The following is a 24,448-nucleotide window of genomic DNA, read 5'->3' as shown; positions in this document are numbered from 1 at the left end:
TTTTAAGCAACTATGAAACCTCTGCTATAGTGAATCAAAGTAAATCTTTCCCCCTTTTAACTTGATTATTTCAGAATTTTGTCACTGCAACAGATCTCTAACATATCTAACATATCTAACATATCTAACATATCTTTGTCATACAAAATAGATATCCATAGGTTCTGGGGATTAAGATATGGACATCTTTGGTAGATTATTATTTTGTCCAGCACAGAGAGTATTAGTTATAAATACTTGTCAATCACTTTATAGCAGTGTATTGACATTTCTCATCATTTTATAGCTGTCTAGTACTGGACTGCATAGGTATATCGTAGTTTATTCAATTAGTCCCCTTTTAATGAACATTGGTTTGTTTCAAAATTTTACCTTGAATTCCTCAACAAATAATCTTAAATATTTTATATTTTGGTCCATGTGTTTTTGAGATGGATTTATGTGAATTTGCTATATAGTATTACTTTCCTAGATTAGGGTCTCTATCATTTCGCATTTCCATCAGGTATGTATGGGAGTTTCTCTTTCTTTAAAAACAAAGTATACTGTCAAACTTCTGGATTACTGCTACTCTACCTGATAAGTTATCTGTTTTTATTTGTTTGTTTGCTTGTTTTTTTTTTTGTACTGGAGATTGAAAGGAAAGTGACCACAACACTCAGAGCAACCAAAAGATCTTTATTGCAGCAGTGCAACAGAGGAGAAAAAAGAGAGAAAGGGGTGGTGGCAGGGGAAGGTTTTTATAGCCCTTCTGCTGTGCTGCCTAAATCTAACAGGGTCTCTGGGTTTGCAAGCTGTGTTGTTGGCACAAGAAGGGTTAAGTGTTCAGCCTTGGGGAGAGGGGGGTTGAGTGTTCAGCCTTGAGCAGGGGCTTGGGTGTTTGAGCTTGAAGCAAACAGGTGATAAAGAACCAGATTGAGGGTTTGAGTGGTCAGGTCACCCTGCAGCTAACTTTGTCTGGCATGCCCTGCAGATAATTTAGTTCAGCCTGTCCTGCACCTAACAGAGATTGAACCCAGAGATGCTTTTCCACTGAGCTACAACCGGATCCTTTTCTTTTTTTTCATTTTGAGACACGGGTCTCAACTGTATTGCTGAGGCTGGCCTCAAACTTGAGATCTTCCTCCCTCAGCCTTCAGTCACTGGGACTTATAAGCCCGGGACACTGAGCTCGGCTACTGTTAATTTTCTATCCTGTGAATTTACCAAGTAATCTTTTTGACACTTACTTAATTGAACTACGTGTGTTTTCAGATGTGTAATTACATTGTAAGCACATAAAAGGGCGCTTGAGAGAATCGCTGACGTTGAAAAAGTCAGCAAAACCCATCAAGTTGGCATAAATCTGGGCAGAGGTCCCTTCACTATCTGAAGCATTCATTCAGAAAGGACGTCAGAACATCCTTTTGAGGGACCTGGAATCTCAGTGATGCAGAAACCGAAATAAACTTGAGCGGAGAATGAGAGAATCCCTATCCTCAGATCGGCTCTGCAGGCGCGGATCAGCGCTAGAGTGGAGGTAAGTGGGACAATGGCCGGGTAAAGACAAGGAAGAAGAAAAACCCATTCAAGCCTTTGAGAATACCCAGCCTAGCTCCCAGGAGCGCAAGGGATGAAACCATCGAGTGAAAACCCCTCTCGCCCCTTCCTAGAGCTGCCATGGAAATGCGCCCCACACAGGCAGAGCCAGCCGGCCCTCCACACGCAGCGGCCTTTGTAAGTTTCCATTGGTGGGCTCTGGGTGTCGTAGAGTGTCGAGTACTCAGCCCTTCACTCCCGAGGAGGACGTCCTCTGCTGGTCCCCTGGGGGAGGGGGTGAGCAAACATGTGCTCCTGAAGTAACTGGAGGGGTGTCGGGGTTGGGATAGGGGTATTGTTGCGTTTCCTCAGCGTGGGCGGCTCAAGCTAGGCTCCTGCTGTTGCGCCTCTGCGCGATCCTCCTCTGCCTCGGCGGCCGGCGGCCGGGTGGCGAGCCTATCTAATACAATACCTCAGGGTCGTTCCGCCGGCCCTTGTACAGATCTGAGCCGGGGATGAAGGAGCTGTCCCCGGCAGCTTCGCTGAGCCGGGCTGTACTTTCCGAGTTTGTCTCAAGGCCTCCTGAGGCACTGTGTCCTCGGGTTCGGCGCTTCGCAACATTTCTGGACACTCTTGGGTTACAGACGCTGGTCCGCGGCATAGAACGCTTTTCTGAGTTTACCTTTCCTTAGAATACATAAATCGAGAGTATAAGAAAGCTTTAAAGAGTAATCTCTCCAGCCTTTTCACTTAATAAATGAAGAATGAAGTGCAGAGTAAATCCCGGATGACGTAATATCCTGCGAATGCGCTGCTTTTATGATTTTATGGTTTCCACCAGACATCAGACATTTTAAAATCCTATAAAAACAACTGATCAAGTCGGTTGTGGTGGCTTATGTAATTCCAGCGACTTGGAGGCTGAGGCAAGAGGATCCCAAGTCTGTGGCCTGTCTGGGTAATTTAACGAGACCTTGTTTCAAAAAAGGCAGCTGTGGGGGCCGCCTGGGGTTGTACCAATGGGTAAGGTGACCCTGGGTTCAATCCCTACTTCAGGTAAATAAATAAATAAAGCAAGTAATCAAGTGTATCCCAACTTTAAAAAATAATCTGCTTTTTTGAATGTTAGTTTTATTCCACTTAATTGTCCTTTTAAAAAATGTTTCCTGTCTTACTCCTCCTTTCTTAAAAGTCCTGAAACAACTTGGCAAGTTTCCGGTAGTCTTTCATTTAGTCTATTCCGAAAGATTTTCTATCCAAGCACATATTTCCCTGAGTATAAGTAAATTAACCTGGAAGCAGGCTTTCATGACTCATACTTAAATTTTTAATATTAGCAGTCATTGTGTACTGTAAGTTGTGTTCATAGTGCTGGCTTATTCTTCAGGTCCATTCAGGAAGAACTTTTCCAGGAGAGATCTTACTGATAGAGCTTTTGCACAACTATAATGTCATCTACTTGGAATATCCAGGCCAAAAAGGACCAGGAAGAACTTCTGGAAGTAAAGATAGAGGACCAGGAGGAGGAAGAGAATAAATATACCTCCAGACAGGATGAGAGCCTTCAAAAGAACAACAGAGAGGTCTTTCGACAATACTTCAGGCAGTTCTACTACCAGGAAACATCTGGACCTCGGGAAGCTTTGAGCCGACTCCGGGAGCTTTGCCATCAATGGCTGAGGCCAGAGACTCACACCAAAGAACAGGTCCTGGAGCTGCTGGTGCTGCAGCAGTTCCTGACCATCCTACCTGAGGAACTTCAAGCCTGGTTACAGGAGCAGCATCCAGAAAATGGAGAGGAGGTGGTGAATGTGCTGGAAGATTTAGAGAAAGAGCTAGATGAACCAGGATATCAGGTAAGAAAAAAGATGTGATTTCTGTTTGAGAAAAGGTAAATTGTGCTGGTTGCAGGCAAATACCTGTAAGCCCAGCTATTTGGGAGGCTGAGGCAAGAGGATGACAAATTCAGGCCAAACTGGGCAATATAGCAAGACATGGTCTTAAAATAAAAAAATTAAAAGTTCTGGGGATGTAGTTCATGGTATAGCACCTCTGGATTCAACCCCCAGTACCAAAAAAAAAAAAAATGTGTATTCTAGATCAAAGTGAAGTGTGGCATTGTTTCACAAAGCATCTTGACACTTTGATGCATCAGAAAGGGATATGAGTTTCATGGAAAATTGGTTAATGTCATCTTAGTTTATTTATACCTTTTGTGTAGAGCGTTTTTGTATTTCTGTGTTCTGTACTTAACTAAAAATTTCTATTTGATGAACATACTGCTCAACTTAGAAACAAGACTTCTAATATAGAGAGAGTATTAAAGAGTAGAGGGAGAAGCTGTTAGGTAGCAAGGTAGAAAGCAGCCTCTTGAAAGAGGTGTTCCATACAAAATAAATAAGAAATGTGGTTTAAGCCTGATATATGCATGTGTGGAAATATCATAGTGAATCCACTGATTTGTACAATTAATGTTATTGAATAATTAAAAAACAAAACTTGTAATAATTAAGAAATTGTCATATGGTTTTGTAAATATAGCCACTGCTCTGATTCTCCATTATAAGATGAAAAGATGGAGAAATAAAAATCACCATGCCTGAAGAATGAGATATAGGAGTAGAATGAAAAATTAGAAGAGAAGGGCAGGGTGAGGGATCCTTGTTTCTCTGAGTAGTAAAAGGCCCAATTATGTTGGAAAGGTGAGTTGTGAGTGAAAGAGTTGAGATAATCAAGGATATTAACTATCTGTCTCTAAAGTTAGATTTTCTTCTGTAGGACAGAGGATAGGCTCTAAACCTTTTCTCCTTGAGTCTAAGTGAGATTTATTACTAAAAAAATAATTTAAAAAAAAGAGATAAAAGAGAACCAAATTATTTAGATCCTATTTGTTTTGAGACAAGTTCTCACTAAGTTGCTGAGGCTGACCTTGAATTTGTAGTCCTCCTGCCTCAGTCTCCAGAGTGGTTTTTATTTTCTTTTAATGATGATATAAGACTGTGATTCTCAACCAGTGGGTAATTTTATGCTCCAGAGGGTATTTGGTAATATCTTGGGAAATTTTTGGTTGTCATAACCTGTCACTAAGTTCCTGGGGCTAGCCTTGAAATTGCAATCTTCCTGCCTCAGCCTCGTAAGTAATTGGGCTTACAGGTTGTGGGCACACAGCAGGTAGGGGGCAGGGAACACACAGGAAAACCCCAGACAACAATGAATTATGAGACCCGCATGTCAACAGAGCAAAAGTTATGAAACCTTAGAATAAAAAGTGTGAAATAGATAATAAAACAAGTGTAACTTAGCATTAGGGTATAAAGTAGAGAGGGAAGGAATATGTGGCAGAAAGAGAGAAATTTGAATAGCATCATGAAAATGTGACTAGAAAGGATGAGGCATGTCTTATGTAAGAATTTAATGGAAATGATGACAGATAAGATTTATAAAGAAGGAAGAGACAATGGACAGCTCTTTACTGAGTAGTCTGTTCTAGGCTCAGCACTAGGAATTTGAAGTTTGAAAGAGTAATGTGATGAAGACACTCTGAGAGTTAAAAGACTAAAAGAGATCATTCAGCAGGTATTTACTAAATACCTTTTGGTAGTATGTACTGTTTTAGACATTGGGAATATAGCAGTGAACAAAGCACAGAAGATTGCTGCTCTTATGTAAATTCTAGTATTACAGAGAAACATATAAAAATCAATAAAAATGTTAGGTGGTGATAAGTTCTTTTAAAAACAACAAAAATAAAGCAGAGAAAAGGAATAGTGAAGGAAATGAGGATTGCCATTTTTAATAAATGGGTTAGGAAAGGTTTTCAGGTAAGTGGACATTTTTATAGCAGACATTTAGTGCATTCAGGCAGTGGAAATAGTACATGGATATGTCTTTTTTTTTTTTTTTCAAACTACTGGGGATTGACCCAAGGACACTTAACACTGAACTAAGTCCCTAGTCCTTATTTATTTTGAGACAGGGTTTTGCTAAGTTGCTTAGGATCTTGCTAAGTTGCTGAGGCTGGCCTTGAACTTGTGATCCTCCTGCTTCAGCCTCCTGAGATGCAGGGATAACAGGCATGAACCACCACTCCTGGACACATGGATAAGTCTTAAGGTATGCTTGTCATGGTAGAGATAGGCTTTGCTGGGGGATAGTTGAAAAATACTTACAAGGAAATTATATCATGTAGTGACTTGTAGACCATTATAAAGACTGGATTTTATTCAGAGATGGCACATTATTGGAGGGTTTTGAGCAGAAAAGAGATACAGTTTGACTTAAACTTTAAAATAATCACTCTGGCTGCTATATGGAGAAAGTTCTGTGGTGGGGGTGGAAAGATATAGGTCAAAGGTAGAATTACAGAAACCATTTTAGGAGGATAAAGGTATAGTCATAATCTAGGCAAGAGATATTGGTGAAACGAACTAGGATAGTAGAGTGGAAGTGATAAGATGTGATTGGATTCTAGATATATTTTTAAAAGTAGACTTTGACAGAATTTGTTTTACTGTAGGATTTAGAATGTAAGAGTAAGTTAAGAATTATGCCAGAGATACTGTTGTTGTTTATCTGAAAAGGAAGGATACAGAGATGAACAGAGATTACGAAGGCTGAGAGAGAAGTAGATTTGAAGTTAAAGGACAAATCCAGAGTTCATTTCTGGACATGTTAATTTTGAAATTCCTATTCAAATTCAAGTGGAAAAGTTGAGCAAGCAATTGAATAAAACAAGTTGGAATTCAGTGCAGGGGTCTGTGCTAGAAAAACAATTGGAACTTCTCAAAATGTGGGTGGTATATAAAGACATAAGATAGAGCCAGGCATGGTGGTACATACTATAATCCCAGTGACTTGGAAGACTGACACAGAAGGATTACAAGTTCAAGACCAGTTTCAACAACTTAGTGAGAGCCTGCCTCAAAATAAAAAATTAAAAGGGCTATCAATGTAGCTCAGTGGTTTATCACTTCTGGATTTAATCTCTAGTACCAAAAACTTAAAATAAAAAATAAAAAGGCTGGGGATGTAGTTCAGTGGTAGAGCACTTCTGGGTTCAATCCCTAATACTATAAAAAGCAAACAAACACAAAACTCTGAAAGCATTCCTGGGACAGCTAACGAAGACCTACCAAGAGACCCAGGGGTAGAAGGCACAGCTCACCATATTAGCCTTCCCCTACTTCCCTTTCTCAAAATTTGAAGTATCAGAATATCTTTTGCTGTACATCTGAGGTAGCATTCTGCTAACTCTGGCTCCTATTCTGAAGACAAGTTACAAAATGAAACTAGGACAGTGAAATAGAAGCAGTATAGGTGATTTTTTGCATGTAATTAATTTAAACATTGAAAAGAATGGAGCAGTAATTTGATGGCCTGTGGTATGCTAAGGTCTTGTACTAAGTGCTTTATATACATGGTGGTGTATAATCTCAGAGAAAGTAAATAACTAGGCCAAGATCACAGAACTAATAAACTAAGAAACAGAATACTGATTGCAAATCCCTGCTTTTCATAGTATCATGCTAGGGAAAACTATTATTGTGATATTCAAGAGGGAAATGGGACCATGGAGAAATGGGAGCCCCAGAGAGGCTGAAATTGCTAAAGTAGTGTTAATTGGAGGAACAAAGGTTAGAGGGAAGCAGAAAGAGCAAAAGTAGAGATGTGAGTGTTGAAAACAGAAGATATTTTTCTCAAAATAGAAAAGAAAAAGAAATGTATGAGGGTAGAGATAAACATGTAAAGGATAGTGCTGGGGGCATAGTTCAGTGGTAGAATGCCTGCCTAGAATACACAAGCCCCTGGGTTTAATCCCCAGCACTGGAGTGGTGGTGGTACTGCAACGGATATGAAAGATAGATGATTTTGAGATAATTGTGATCTTGGATAAATAAAAGATAAGGTAATCTTCTTTGAGAGAAATGGAAAGGAACCTCAAAAGGACAAATACCACTGGGAATAGCTTCTATAATTAATATGAAAGAGATTTCTTACATTTCTCCTTCCTTCCTTTACTTTCTTTTATCCCTTTTTTCTTCCCCTCCTTTTTCTTCCTCCTCCTTTCTCTTCTCCTTTTCTTTTTTCTTCCTTTCTTTTTCTTTTTGGTGAGGATTTTGCTATGTTGTCCAGGCTGGCCTCCAAGTGATCCTCCAACCTTAGCCTCTCAAGTAGTTGAGAATACAGGCTCCTACAACTCTACCTGGTACTGCCTTTCTTTTTAAATAATTTCTCCTCATTACTCCCTTTATTATTCCCCTTTCCTTTATGTTTCATTTTATTTTCTCCTAAGTTCTGTCTTTTTCCCTCTTTGCTGCCTCTTTCTTCTCTCCTTTGTTTTTTTCTTTTTCTCCCTTCTTTTTTGGGCACAAAAAAAGCAGTAAAAGTGGTACAACCAACAATATTTAGCAGTTAGTAATATGGGAAATTACTCTAGTCCGAAAAGGACGGTTATGAAGAGGAGGTGATATTTACATTGGCATTGAAGAATGGATATAATTATGGCAAACTGCTATCTGGGAAAAAGGTCATTTCATTTCAGTTTTCAGCAAGCTAGGTGCCACTGCTAAGAACAGTATGCTCTTTTATTTTCTGCATTTATCTATATCTCATTTCCTCAGGTTGCAGGAACAGAAGAACCCAGTGTGTCCCTCCAGTCTATGAAAACCCAGTGTGAATCTCCAGAACTTGAAGCTCAAGAGAAGCAAGGTAATAAAGGAAGACCCATTTTGAGAGAAGAGGGAAGGGAGGGTTAACACAGAGTATTTGGGCTCTTTTGTATTTAATACTGTTTCTGATCAGAAAATTCCTCCAGGAATCTGATGCTCATGGATAGACTCTCAGCCAGGTTTCTCATTCTTCAATTTTCTTTCCTAAATTCCAACTGTATTTTATTTGAGATGACTTAACTTAGACTTTCTGATAGTTACCTTCCTTTATATTGATTTCTCTGCTCTTTCTAGGCTTGGTTCTACTAAGCAATACCACTCTCTTCCACTTGGACTGTATCCTTCCTTCTTTAGTAGATAAGCCTTTGCTGCATGATGTCTACAACTAATTCTCACATGATTCAAGAAAAAAATGTGTACCCATTAAGAGAAGGAATAATAAAGCAAATGTGACAAAATGGTAAAGGTTGGTGAGTGGATGAAAAATCCTTTTACCATCTTTATTTTTTCTTTCTCTGTATTCTTTCTTTTTCACTTAATTTTTTTTTTAGTTGTAGAGGGACAGAATGCCTTTATTTATTTGTTAATTTTTATGTGATGATGAGGATCGAACCCAGTGCCTCACACATGCTAGGCAAGTGCTTTGCCACTGAGTTACAGCCCCAGCCCGTCACTTAATTTTTTTAAATAGGTAAAAATTTTTAAATAGGTAAAAATAGCTTAAAAACAAAGATATAAAAAAAATTATCCACTGATGTTCAGTTTCCCTAATCATCTAGTTTCCTCTCCCAACTCTGAAATAAATTGTCACTGTTATTAGTTTCTTGTTTATATTATATATATTTTTCATATTGAAACAAATATTGTTTCCTCTCTTTATCACTAAGATATTAGACTCCTACATTTTTAATTTTTTGTACCAGGGATTGAACTCAGGGTTTCTTGCCACTGAGCCACATCCCCAGCCCTATTTTTGTATTTTATTTAAAGGCAGGGTCTCACTGCATTGCTTAGTGCCTTGCCATTGCTGAGGCTGGCTTTGAATTAGCAATCCTCCTGTCTCAGCCTCCCAATCCACTGGGATTACAGGCGTGTGCCACCATCCTGGCTTTTTTTTTTATTATTATAAGGAAAAAAACACAATTAAATTAGCCAGTCTCCTACTGGCGACATTTGTGTCTAGTGTCTCACAACAGCAAACAGTGCTGCAATAAATAACTATGTGTACATCTGTAGTATAAATTACTATTATGTGGAAACACTATGTCAAAAATTGTAACTGTAGGCCTAGGGTGTAGCTCAGTGGTAGAGCCCTTGCCTAGCATGTGTGAGGTACTGGGTTTGATCCTCACCACCACATAAAAATAAATAAATAAAATAAAGATAGTGTGTCCATCTACAACTAAAAAGAATAAAAATAAAAAAATAAAAACTAATGCTGCCTTAGCCCATGCCTGTAATCCCAGTGTCTTGGAAGTCTGAGACAGGAGGATCACGAGTTCAAAGCCAGCCTCAGCAAAAGCGAGGTGCTAAGCAACTCTATGAGACCCTATCTCTAAATAAAATAAAAAATAGAGCTGGGGATGTTTCAATGGTCAAGTACCCCTGAGTTCAATCCCAGATACCCCCACACCCCAAAAATTGTAACTGTTGTAATTTTGATGGATATTATGAAATTATCCTCCTAAAAGGTTTGTATCAACTTATGCTCCTGACTATATGTGATTTCCACTTTGTTAGCACAGTATTAAACCAAACTGATTAGTCAAATATGATAGGTGAAAAAATATATCTCAGTATTAAATTTACTTTTCTTTGATGATGAAGTAGAACATCTTTTCTTATGTTTATGAGTTATTATATTTTCTTTCTTGGAAACCATCAGTTTTCCTTTTGCCTTGTTTTCTAATGGATTATTGATTTCTTTCATAAAAATGTGTGGAGTGCTTTATATATTCGACCCTTTCTGTGTGTGTGTGTGTGCAAGTGTGTGTGTGGTACTAGAGATTGAACTCAGGGCCTTATGTATGCTAGGCAAGTGCTCCCCCAGTGAGCTACCCTAGCCCCCTTTCTATTTTCTAATGCCATTTTATAGTCATGCACAAACTCTAGGTTCTTGAGTGTTTTTCATATGAATAATTTAATGTTGTCTAACGAAGTTATTGTTTACTATCACTGTTACTATTTACTATCACTATTTCTATCAATATTACTATTTATTATCCTTTTTTTAGTTTCAGATATTAAGACTGAAAATGAGTACAGGAATTTAACTCCAAAACAAAAAGTTCCTGAAGGAATGAAACCATGTGGGAATGTGTCTAGCAGATTTGAAAATGATATAAACCAGTCTGCTAAGTGTGGAGAAACTCAAAATTCAGAAGAATCTTCTGGATGCTCCAGGGAACATAAACAACCTATATGTGATGAAAATGGAGTGAGTTCTACTGAGAACTCAGATCATGCTGAAAAGAGAACCTGTCCAGGAGAAAAATCTTATGAATATAATGACTGTAGAAAAACTTTTAATCAGCAGTCTTGCCTCATAGAACATAAGAGAATTCATGCTGGTGACAGGCCCTACAAGTGTGAGGAATGTGGAAAAACCTTTCGTGGGAGAACTGTACTTATTCGACACAAAATAATACACACTGGAGAGAAACCATATAAGTGTAATGAGTGTGGCAGAGCCTTTGGACAGTGGTCAGCTCTTAATCAACATCAGAGACTTCACTCTGGAGAAAAACACTGTCACTGTAATGAATGTGGCAAAGCTTTTAGCCAGAAAGCAGGCCTCTTTCACCATCTCAAGAGTCACACAAGAGACAAACCTTATCAGTGTCCTCAGTGTAATAAAAGTTTTAGTCGACGTTCCATACTCATTCAGCATCAAGGAGTTCACACTGGTGCGAAGCCCTATGAGTGCAATGAGTGTGGAAAAGCTTTTGTTTATAACTCATCCCTTGTTTCCCATCAGGAGATCCACCACAAAGAAAAATGCTATCAGTGCAAAGAATGTGGGAAATCCTTCAGTCAGAGTGGCCTTATTCAACATCAGAGAATCCACATTGGGGAGAAGCCATACAAGTGTGATGTATGTGAAAAAGCCTTTATTCAAAGGACAAGTCTTATAAAGCATCAGTGAATTCACACTGGAGAAAGACCCTATAAATGTGATAAATGTGGGAAGGCTTTTACTCAAAGATCAGTCCTCATGGAACTCAGAGAATCCACACTGGAGAGAGGCCCTATAAGTGTGATGAATGTGGAAATACCTTCCGAGGAATCACCAGCCTCATTCAACATTAGAGAATCCACACCGGGGAGAAACCCTACCAATGTGATGAGTGTGGCAAATCCTTCAGGCAGAGTTCAGATCTTAGTAAACACCAGAGAATCCATAATAGAGGTGGTCTCTGTAAATGTAAAGAGTGTGGGGAATCATTCAGTCAGAACTCAGCTCTTACACAACATCAGACTATCCATAAAAGAGGAAAATCTGTTTCTTTGTGATGGCTGCAGAGAAGCCATCTCACAAAGTGCAGGCTGGTGAGAAATACCAGCTTTTGTAATGATTTGGGGCAAAACTTCAATTACTGTTGGTATAAGAAAACCTCAGATATTTATTGAGAACCCACTGTGTGCTGCTCTTTATATTAGGTACTATGGAGAACAAGAAGCACAACAGCAGATTCCTTTTTTCTGAAAGTTTACAACACAGTTTGGGATATGTAAACCCCACATATTGAATTAAATGAGACTACAGAGTCATATATTTCATGCTCAACATAGTTTAGAGTTAAAGTACTACTTGGTAAGTGCTCTAAATTATGAAGGACAGATTACTTCTGCCTAGACTACTCAGGAAAGAATTTATTGAAAATGAGGGTGTAGTGGGCAGATATGGAAGGCAAAAGGGAGAAAATATTTAGGCAAAACAGATAAAAGCAGAGGTAAATGTGCATGTGGTTTGGAAGCATCAATGATGAGACTAGCCAATCTAAGAGAGTTCATTAAACTTGGGCAGTTGATGGCATTAAATTGGAAACAACTTGGGAATAGACTGGCAGGGCTAAAATATCAATAATTTCATATAATAGCTCTATGCTTTGACACAGAGCACTTTTCTCAATTCCATAAGCACCTCTTTAAATCAGTTATTCTTCATTTTAAAAATGAGTATCCTCTTCCTAAGAGAGATAGTGACATAGTTATAATAAAGAAAAGATCAACAGCTTAAATTACTGCTTTCTGACTGCTAGTCCTGTCCATTATTACTAGTGAATCACTGAATTTGATTAACATCAGAATCACTTGTGCAGTTTATTTTAAATGACTGGGGTATAGCTCATGGTAGAGTGCTTGCTTAGCATGAGTGAGGCCGTGGGTTTGATCCCCGGCATTGGGTGAAAAAATATCATGGCTCTGAAGTTTTAAGTGGGCATGGTGACATATGCTTATAGTCCTAGCTATTAGGAAGGCTGAGGTAGCAGAATCGCTTAAGCTCAGGAGTTGGACCACCAGTCTGGGCAATATAGCAAGACCTCATCTCAAAATAATAAATACTACTTTAAAAAATAATAAAATGTGTTGAGTCCTACTCACAGATATTGTACTTCATTAGGTCTAGGATAGGAATTGCATATCTTCATTTTATAGCTCTACAGTCACCTGACCTATTCTAAATTGGGAAAGTTTGCCTTAAATCACTACTGTACCTTCATGGTTGCCTATGAAGTGAAAAAACCTGAATATAGTCTTTTAGAGGGTCACTGATTTTTAGCATAAGGAAATTCTTACAGGGGACAATGGCCACCAGCTTTTTAGAATGAACAGGAAATTAGACTACTGTCATGCCTCCAAAGTAGTTTCAAGATGGCTTTTCCATCCCTTTGAAAGTAAATGTTTCCAAAAAAGAGACCTACATTCTAAGGCTCTCAAGGGTCTTCTGAGTGCAAGGCCTTGTTTGTTTTACTACTTACAGAGGTATACCGGTATTCTCTTTTACTTTTAAATCTTCCTTTGTTTCCCAGTTCTGTCAGTATCATTATGTTCTGAATTCTTGAGAACTTGTTATGATTTTATGTTTTTTATCCCTTTTTGAGGCCCAACGATAAGTGATAATGATATTAATATAATATATTAATATTAATATAATTAATGATATTAATATAACTATAATTTAGGCATATATTAAATTGGCTTTGGGGATTGGAATATATGTGACTATTTCTGAAAAGCATTACTCAACTAACAACAGAAAAGCAGATGAACTGTTGAAAAACAACTCATTTGTAAGTTGAGACAGCTTATTTAGGCTTTTTCAACACCAATATTAGAGCTGTACATGTAAGGCAGAGGCAACCAAGATTAGAAACTGTTTTTCTCTTCTAGGGAACAAACAAGAATCCCAGATTGAGTCAGAGAGTTGTGTAGCTATAAGTTTGTGAAGCTTATTCCCTATATAAGCTTCCCTGCCTCCTCTTTCTTACTCTTATGTCACTCTTCTTGTTGGAGGGGACTTTACTTATTGATGAGGACCTTTATGAATATGTCCTCCTTACCATGATTATGTTGTCCATATTCCTTATCTAATCTGATTTCACAGATTTGTTATCCAAACTAAAATTACTCTTCACTGCAACTTCATAGGCTTTCTCTTTAAGCTGACTGTTCACTGAAATGTAAATGTTATTTTAAACTTGCTTCCTAGTCCTCTCAATACTTTTATTTGGCAATCTTCCAGCTCATTTTCAGCTTAACATGTACTGTCTATACACAAAAGTTCCTCTATTTGCCTTTCTGCGCACTAGAGCTCTTAAACACCTAATATAAAGGGACCATAAAGACCCAGAATAATAGAATGTGCCTATTATATAGAAAGATACTGTTCATAACTTGATTGATAATGTGGGCTTTTTGTTCTAGTTGTTTCTTGTGCAATCAGAGTATCCAAAAAAAGGATAAAGGGTATGAAATTTTCAGGTAGGCATCAAAAGGGATAAAATTAGTTATTCAGGATAATATAATGGAATTATTAATTACTATTTGGAGCTAAATTGGTGACATGGAAGGCCCTGAGAGCCAAATGGAAGACATGCCATGTTAGATGTGGAAATGGGGTGCCCCATTGGGTAATGCAGTGAGCAGAGAATGCCTTTTGATGATCAAGAATACATCTTAATGGCTGGGCACAGTGGCGCACATCTGTAATCCCAGTGGCTGGGGAGGCTGAGGCAGGAGGATTGTGAGTTCAAAGCTAGCCTTAGCAAAAGTGAGACGCTAAGCAATTCAGTGAGACTGTCTCTAAATAAAATACAAAATAGGGCTGGGGATGTGGCTCAGTGGTTGAGTGCCCCTGAGTGCAATTCCTGGTACCCCTCTCCACCTCCCCAAAAGAATACATCTTAATGGATATGAGATAGATGTGTTGTGACAATGACAGGATCTAGGAAATCAAAGACCTTTGAAACATCTTATTATCTATATATGCTATGAGATAATCAATAATACTAGGAGGCAGGAAGGAAAGGAAGAATGTGAAATGAAACAGGTCCAAGGTTAGATGTAATGGCAGTTAATAGTAGTAGCACAACAACCAGGTAGTAAAGTAACTGGTGTAAAACTTAAATGATGAATCATGAAAGCAGTGGTTTATAATAAGGATAAAATTGACTTTCTTTTCTAATTGATTTGAAGTAGATTGATTCAGGTGTTAAAGGTAGAAAGCACCTGGAGAAGTTGGGAAAGCCAGGTTTCCAGAGCAATAAAAAGTGAAGTTAAAAATGGACTGTGGGGGCTGGGGTTGTGCTCAGAGATAGAGCACTCGCCTAGCATGTGTGAGGCACTGGGTTCAATCCTCAGCACCATATAAATAAATTGTGTCCACCTATAACTTAAAAATAAATATTAAAAAAAAATGACTGTGGATGACACAATAACCTAACAATTAGGTAGCGGAAAGGGATTGAAAAGGGAAGAAGAATGCTTCTCAAAAAATAATTGTATAAAGAGGTTTCTGGAATTTGAAATATGAGATAAAACTAATGAAGGAGAGTGGGAATGAGCAGGACTCTGAACTGAGAAGTCTCAACTGTGTGGTGAGGACACGTAGAGAGCACTGTATGATATAAGAGCTTAAAAAAGTTCTGCACTCCTGTTCTCAGTTTAGAAGTTGCCTCTTTGGCTAGTATCAGTAGGTAGCGTTATTATAGGCAAAACAAAGTTTAATTATTGGCTATCTTCTGGAATTGAAAAAAAGGATTTATTAACAATAATACAGGGAGGATCCAACATGGCAGCAGGCACGGAGAGATCAAGTCTCTGACCTCTTCAGCTGTGCGGGCATACGGAGTCGTAAACCGTCTAAATGCTGTTTGCTCAGGATCACTAGGCAATGCTAAGCTGATGTGGATCTGGGGCGAACAGTCTGGGCATCTCAGAACACACACCAAGCCCGTATTGGCTGAATTCAAGCTCCCGTTCGCCTGCGTCTCGCAGACAAACCGCTGTGACTCAGCACTAAACGATCCCACTGAAACAATTGATTGGCCCTTCTGAACCTGCGGAGGTTAATACCAACCGAGCCTTCATAGGTAGTGGCCACAGGATTGAGACAGGGCTTGGGAGAGCTGGTTAGGACCCACCCGTTGCATCGGTCACCCGGCAAAGGGAACGAACTGTCGCCATTTGCATGGGATACCACCATGGCAGAGAACTGACGTCACTAGAATGCGGTGGAGGAGATAACTTCATTGAAACTGGCAGCGACAGGTGTGTAACCCCCCAGCCCTTCCTCTTCACACAGAGGGGAAACCTTAAGGGCCCCTCCCAGCTCTCCCGTGAGTGCAATAGTCAAACCAAGGGAATCAGGAGTGGCGCGGGACCTGCGGCGTGGAACCCCCGGCTACCGCTCCCACCAGTACTGACAACTGAGGTCTCTTGCACCAGCTACTGGAGGCGTGGCTACCGGAGGGCAAGCAAAATTCGCTGAGGGTTCTCAGCCCCAAGCTCCACAAACTTAGGGTCTGAGGGAATGGCAAACAGGGAGAGTGTGCCCAGTCCTTCAAGAAAATAGGGCTCCTGGGCGCAGCAGACCTGGCGTGTAGCCAGTATTGTGGTGAGCATCACCTGTGAGCGGGGCCTGGCTTGAGGAAAAGTGGGGAAGTGACTAGACACAAGAGAAGGCCCTAGGCACTCAGGATTGGAGAACTGCTCGGTCTGGGAGGAGGAACTGCTGCACAGTGATTGGTTCCCGTGTATTGAGAGGAGAAGCTTGGCCCGGTGGGCACAGCTCCACCTACTGGAAGAGAAGTTAATCAAACTCTAAGACTGCATTTATTAAATTTTTTTTATTTGGGTTTTTTTTTTCATTTTCATTTTTAAATTTTTTTAAATATTTTTTTATTATTTTTTTAACTTTATTTTTTATTTTTTTGATTTTTTTTAAATTTTTTTTTCTTTTTTTCTTTTCTATTTTTTCTTTTGTCTTTTCATTTCTTTTCAATTTCCTTATTCCCCCTTCCTTGAATTCTACCTGCTTACTCTCATTCTCTTTAGTGACTTCTTCCCTTCCCTTCTAATACGTTTCCTCCCAAGCATCAAATAAATTTATAGGAGTAAACAGTTACTCAGCAGTCAAACAGAACAAGAAGTAACATGAGCAGCATGAAAAAGCAAGGAAGAAAAGGAGTACAAACAATTCAGGACAGCCTAAATATTCAGGAGGACCTGGAGGCATCAGAAAAATGGCCAAATAAAGAACTCAAGGAATACCTTAGACAGATGGAATGGAATCTTAAAGAAGATATGAGACAGCAAATTCAAACAGTGAATGAACACATTGAAAATAAATTACATAAACAGATAAAATAAGCAAATAAGCATCTTTATCAGGAGATAGAGATTATTAAAAAAATCAACCAATAATTCTAGAAATGAAGGAAACTATAAACCAAATTAAAAACTCAAATGAGAGTATCACTAACAGAGTGGAGCAAGTAGAAGCCAGAACATCAGATAATGAAGACAAAATATATCATCTTGAAAAGAGTCTAGCCAACTCAGAAAGGCTGGTAAAAAAATCAGGAGAAAAACATCCAAGAGATATGGGATAACATAAAAAAACCAAACTTAAGAGTCATCGAGATAGAGGAAGGTATAGAGGTTCAAACCAAGGGAATGTGCAACCTGCTAAATTAAATAATTATAGAAAACTTTCCAGAAATAAAAAAAGGAAATGGATATACAAATTGTCAATGCATACAGGACACCAAGCATACAAAATCACAGTAGACCAATGCCAAGACACATTGTTATGAAGATATCCAATATACAGAACAAAGAGAAAATATTAAAAGCTACAAGAGAAAGGAGGCAGATTACATTCAGGGGTAAACCAATAAGGTTAACAACGGATTTTTCATCACAGACTCTGAAAGCGAGAAGATACTGGAACAACGTACTTCAAACAATGAAAGACAATGGATGCCAACCAAGAATTTTGTATCCAGCAAAATTAAGCTTCAGGTATGACAACAAAATAAAAATCTTTCATGATAAACAAAAGTTAAAAGAATTTGCAGCCAGAAAACCAGCACTGCAAAGCATCTTGAGCAAAACACTACACGAGGAAGAAATGAAAAACAATAACCAAAACCAACAGTGGGAAGTACCTCAGTAAAGACAGAGGGTGGGGGGAAAGCTAATCATGGAGAAACAAACTAAATTAAAAAAAAAAAGATAAATAATCAAACATGGCTGGAAGTACAAACCATATATCAATAGTAACTCTAAATGTTAATGGCTTAAACTCTCCAATAAAGCGACATAGGCTGGTAACATGGATTAAAAAAACAAATTCAACAATATGCTGCCTCCAGGAGACACATCTGATTGGAAAAGACATACACAGGCTGAAGGTGAAAGGTTGGGAAAAAATATACCACGCACACGGTCCTCGTAAGCAAGCAGGGGTGGCCATCCTCATATTGAATAAAATCGACTTCAAGACTAAGTTAACCAAAAGGGATAAGGAAGGACATTATATACTGTTAAAAGGAACCATTCACCAACAAGACATAACAATTATCAATATTTATGCACCAAATAATGGTGCTGCGACGTTCATAAAACAAACTCTCCTCAAGTTCAAGAATCAAATAGACCACAACACAATAATTATGGGTGACTTCAACACAGCTCTCTCACCATTGGACAGATCCTCCAAACAAAAGTTGAATAAAGAAACTATAGAACTCAATATCACAATCAATAACCTAGACTTAACTGACATATATAGAATATATCAACCATCATCAAGTGGATATACTTTTTTCTCAGTAGTACATGGATCCTTCTCAAAAATAGACCATATATTATGCCATAGGGCAACACTCAGTAAATATAAAGGGGTGGAGATAATACCATGCATTTTATCTGATCATAATGGAATGAAACTGGAAATCAATGATAAAAGCAGGAAGGAAAAATCCTACATCACATGGAAAATGAACAATATGTTACTGAATGATCAGTGGGTTACAGAAGACATAAAGGAGGAAATCAAAAATTTCTTAGAGATAAATGAAAATACAGACACAACATACCGGAATCTATGGGACACAATGAAAGCAGTTTTAAGAGGGAAATTCATCGCCTGTAGGTAATTTCTCAAAAAAAAAAAAAAAAAAAAAAAAACCAACAAATAAATGAGCTCACACTTCATCTCAAAGCCCTAGAAAAGGAAGAGCAAAACAACAGCAAATGTAGCAGAAGGCAAGAAATAATTAAAATCAGAGCGGAAATCAACGAAATTGAAACAAAAGAAACTATGGAAAAAATTGACAAAACTAAAAGTTGGTTCTTTGAAAAAATAAATAAGATCGACAGACCCTTAGCCATGCTAACGAAGAGAAGAAGAGAGAGAACTCAAATTACTAACATACGGGATGAAAAAGGCAATATCACAACAGATGCTACAGAAATACAGAAGACAATTAGAAATTATTTTGAAAACCTATATTCCAATAAAATAGAAGATAGTGAAGACATCGATAAATTTCTTAAGTCATATGATTTGCCCAGACTGAGTCAGGAGGATACACACAATTTGAACAGACCAATATCAATGGATGAAATAGAAGAAGCAATCAAAAGAATAACAACCAAGAAAAGCCCAGGACCGGATGGGTATACAGCGGAGTTTTACAAAACCTTTAAAGAAGAATTAATACCAAAACTTTTCAAGTTATTTCAGGAAATAGAAAAAGAGGGAGCTCTTACAAATTCATTCTATGAGGCCAACATCACCCTGATTCCGAAACCAGACAAAGACACCTCAAAGAAAACTGCAGACCAATATCTCTAATGAACCTAGATGCAAAAATCCTCAATAAAATTCTGGAGAATTGGATACAAAAACATATCAAAAAAATTGTGCACCATGATCAAGTAGGATTCATCCCTGGGATGCAAGGATGGTTCAATATACGGAAATCAATAAATGTTAGTCACCACATCAATAGACTCAAAGATAAGAACCATATGATCATCTCGATAGACGCAGAAAAAGCATTCGACAAAGTACAGCATCCCTTTATGTTCAAAACATTAGAAAAACTAGGGATAACAGGAACTTACCTCAACATTGTAAAAGCTATCTATGCTAAGCCTCAGGCTAGCATCATTCTGAATGGAGAAAAATTGAAGGCATTCCCTCTAAAATCTGGAACAAGACAGGGATGCCCTCTATCACCACTTCTATTCAATATAGTTCTCAAAACACTGGCCAGAGCAATTGGATGAAAGAAATTAAAGGCATAAAAATAGGAAAAGAAGAACTTAAATTATCACTATTTGCAGGTGACATGATTCTATACCTAGAAGACCCAAAAGGGTCTACAAAGAAACTACTAGAACTAATAAATGAATTTAGCAAAGTGGCAGGATATAAAATCAACACGCATAAATCAAAGGCATTTCTGTATATCAGCGACAAAACTTCTGAAACGGACATGAGGAAAAACACCCCATTCACAATATCCTCAAAAAAAAAATAAAATACTTGGGAATCAACCTAACAAAAGAGGTGAAAGATTTATACAATGAAAACTACAGAACCCTAAAGAGAGAAATAGAAGAAGATCCTAGAAGATGGAAAAATATACCCTGTTCATGGATAGGCAGAACTAACATCATCAAAATGGCAATATTACCAAAAGTTCTCTATAGGTTTAATGCAATGCCAATCAAAATCCCAACGGCATTTCTTGTAGAAATAGAGAAAGCAATCATGAAATTCATATGGAAAAATAAAAGACCCAGAATAGCAAAAGCAACTCTAAGCAGGAAGTGTGAATCAGGCGGTATAGCGATACCAGATTTCAAACTATACTACAGAGCAACAGTAACAAAAACAGCATGGTACTGGTACCAAAACAGGCGGGTGGACCAATGGTACAGAATAGAGGACACAGAGACTAATCCACAAAGTTACAACTATCTTATATTTGATAAAGGGGCTAAAAGCATGCAATGGAGGAAGGATAGCATCTTCAACAAATGGTGCTGGGAAAACTGGAAATCCATATGCAACAAAATGAAACTGAATCCCCTTCTCTCGCCATGCACAAAAGTTAACTCAAAATGGATCAAGGAGCTTGATATCAAATCAGAGACTCTGCGTCTGATAGAAGAAAAAGTTGGCTCCGATCTACATATTGTGGGGTCGGGCTCCAAATTCCATAATAGGACACCCATAGCACAAGAGTTAATAACAAGAATCAACAAATGGGACTCAATTAAACTAAAAAGTTTTTTCTCAGCAAGAGAATAAGAGAGGTAAATAGGGAGCCTACATCATGGGAACAAATTTTTACTCCTCACACTTCAGATAGAGCCCTAATATCCAGAGTATACAAAGAACTCAAAACATTAAACAATAAGAAAACAAATAACCCAATCAACAAATGGGCCAAGGACCTGAACAGACACTTCTCAGAGGAGGACATACAATCAATCAACAAGTACATGGAAAAATGCTCACCATCTCTAGCAGTGAGAGAAATGCAAATCAAAACCACCCTAAGATACCATCTCACTCCAGTAAGATTGGCAGCCATTATGAAATCAAACAACAAGTGCTGGCGAGGATGTGGGGAAAAGGGTACACTTGTACATTGCTGGTGGGACTGCAAATTGGTGTGGCCAATTTGGAAAGCAGTACGGAGATTCCTGGCAAAGCTGGGAATGGAACCACCATTTGACCCAGCTATTGCCCTTCTCGGACTATTCCCTGAAGACCTTAAAAGAGCGTACTACAGGGATACTGCCACATCGATGTTCATAGCAGCACAATTTACAATAGCTAGACTGTGGAACCAACCCAGATGCCCTTCAATAGATGAATGGATAAAAAAATGTGGCATTTATACACAATGGAGTATTACTCTGCACTAAAAAATGACAAAATCATGGAATTTGCAGGGAAAAGGATGGCATTAGAGCAGATTATGCTAAGTGAAGCTAGCCAATCCCTAAAAAACAAATGTCTTCTTTGATATAATGAGAGCAACTAAGAACAGAGCAGGGAGGAAGAGCAGGAGGAACAGATTAACATTAAACAGAGACATGAGGTGGCAGGGAAAGGGAGAGAAAAGGGAAATTGCATGGAAATGGAAGGAGACCCTCATTGTTATACAAAATTACATGTAAGACGTTGTGAGGGGAATGGGAAAAAAACAAGGAGAGAAATGAATTACAGTAGATGGGGTAGAGAGAGAAGATGGGAGGGGAGGGGAGGGGGGATAGTAGAGGATAGGAAAGGTAGCAGTATACAACAGTTACTAATATGGCATTATGTAAAAATGTGGATGTGTAACCGATGTGATTCTGCAATCTGTATTTGGGGTAAAAATGGGAGTTCATAACCCACTTGAATCTAATGTATGAAATATGATATGTCAAGAGCTTTGTAATGTTTTGAACAACCAATAAAAAAATAAAAATAAACAGATGATACACAGAGAAAAAAAATAAACACATTCTATAGCAAAAAAAAACCTAAGTAAATACAAGGATGACCAGTAGAGAAGAAAAAGGGGTACAGGGGGAGGGAGGACAGGAAGGAAAGAGGAAATACTGGGGACTGAAATGGAGCAAATTATGTCCTAACCATGTTTGATTATGTCAAAATGAACCTCACTATTCCGTGTAACTTTAATGCACTAACAAAGAATTTTTTTAGATAGCTAAAAAAAAAAAAATACAATAATACATAACATCTCTAAACTGCTTATTAATGGCCAGATATTACTAAATGCTTTACTTAACATTATTTTTATATGGGAAATGAAAATGAAATAAATGAATTAAAGTTGCTCAAGGTCATACGGTAAATGATGGGACCAAGATTTGAATATAAGCAGCCTTGTTCCAGAGCCCACATTTTTTTTTCTCCTCATAGTGGAGATTAAACCCAAGGCACTTTAGTTCTGAACTGCATTCCAGTCCTTTTTATTTTAAATTTTGAGACAGAGTCTTGCTAATTTGTTCAGGGTCTTGCTAAATTGTTGAGGCTGGCCTTGAATATGTGAGTCCTCCTGCTTTAGCCTCCTGAATCACTGAGATTACAGGTGTGTAAAATGGCACCCAGCTAGAGCCCACAGTTTTAATCTCTGTGAGATAATTTTTTGTTTTCAGTTAAACAAACCACCTATTGCTATGGTATTCAGTGTCTTGAGTAATAACTGGTAGAAATTTTTCATCACCCACCATTATTCTGAAAAATACTTTGGAAACCCTAAAGTCTGGAATACAAACACCTCAGGTTATGTCAGCACTTCTCTGCATACAAATCTTGGATGAGATTTGGGCATTGTAAACATCAGTCTCAGCTTTTGGATCAACCTCCTAACTTAGAACCATAATTCAATTTCTACATGTTTCTCACAGAATAAGGGACATTTGGTTGTCTTCTTTAATACAAATCATAAAGATTTAGATGTGTTAATAATCTGTTCATGGGCCTATCTTTGAGGGTTTTTAAAAGTGATACGATATTTGAAGGCACTTCATGGATTTAGAAATAAAAGACAATTATATAGTACACAAAATAGTTTTTGTTTGCTTAAGATCTGCCTTTTTTATGGTTCAAATGGTGCCCCTGCTGAATCCACAAGGCCATAATTTATTTGAGCAACAAATGCCCGTTCATCCTAAGGAAAATCATTTGATAGCCTTTAGTTGAATGTCTTTGCAACTTTCATCATTTCTCAAAGAAAAGTTCTCTTAAATTATCACTATTTGCAGATGACATGATTCTATACCTAGCAGACCCAAAAGGGTCTACAAAGAAACTATTAGAGCTAATAAATGAATTCAGCAAAGTGGCAGGATATAAAATCAACATGCATAAATCAAAGGCATTCCTGTATATCAGCGACAAATCCTCTGAAATGGAAATGAGGACAACCACTCCATTCACAATATCTTCAAAAAAAATAAAATACTTGGGAATCAACCTAACAAAAGAGGTGAAAGACTTATACAATGAAAACTACAGAACCCTAAAGAGAGAAATAGAAGAAGATCTTAGAAGATGGAAAAATATACCCTGTTCATGGATAGGCAGAACTAACATCATCAAAATGGCGATATTACCAAAAGTTCTCTATAGGTTTAATGCAATGCCAATCAAAATCCCAATGGCATTTCTTGTAGAAATAGAGAAAGCAATCATGAAATTCATATGGAAAAACAAAAGACCCAGAATAGCAAAAACAATGCTAAGCAGGAAGTGTGAATCAGGCGGTATAGCGATACCAGATTAACTATACTACAGAGCAATAGTAACAAAAACAGCATGGTACTGGTACCAAAACAGGCGGGTGGACCAATGGTACAGAATAGAGGACACAGAAACCAATCCACAAAACTACAACTACCTTATATTTGATAAAGGGGCTAAAAGCATGCAATGGAGGAAGGATAGCATCTTCAACAAATGGTGCTGGGAAAACTGGAAATCCATATGCAACAAAATGAAACTGAATCCCTTTCTCTCGCCATGCACAAAAGTTAATTCAAAATGGATCAAGGAGCTTTATATCAAACCAGAGACACGCCGTCTGATAGAAGAAAAAGTTGGCTACGATCTACATACTGTGGGTTCGGGCTCCAAATTCCTCAATAGGACACCCATAGCACAAAAGTTAATAACTAGAATCAACAAATGGGACTTACTCAAACTAAAAAGTTTTTTC

At 38.1% G+C, this 24,448-nt stretch overlaps 1 protein-coding gene across 1 annotated transcript; it reads left to right on the top strand.

Moving 5' to 3' along the window:
* The first annotated feature begins 1,881 nt into the window (after positions 1–1,881).
* Positions 1,882–18,892, top strand: Zscan12 (zinc finger and SCAN domain containing 12). The gene is given in 5 exon segments (XM_046459567.2): positions 1,882–2,574; positions 2,906–3,374; positions 8,139–8,226; positions 10,421–11,404; positions 11,407–18,892. Coding segments are annotated over 4 exon segments (1,773 nt in total). The 5' UTR covers positions 1,882–2,574; positions 2,906–2,966; the 3' UTR covers positions 11,700–18,892.
* Positions 18,893–24,448: the final 5,556 nt, after the last annotated feature.

The sequence above is a fragment of the Marmota monax genome, unplaced genomic scaffold (genome assembly GCF_021218885.2).
Source record: "Marmota monax isolate L192 unplaced genomic scaffold, Marmota_monax_Labrador192_F-V1.1 WCK01_AAM20220418_F8-fsc00280, whole genome shotgun sequence".
Classification (NCBI taxonomy): Eukaryota; Metazoa; Chordata; class Mammalia; order Rodentia; family Sciuridae; genus Marmota; species Marmota monax.
The sequence above is the reverse complement of the archived record's forward strand: the minus strand, read 5'-3'. Positions and strand labels throughout refer to the sequence as shown.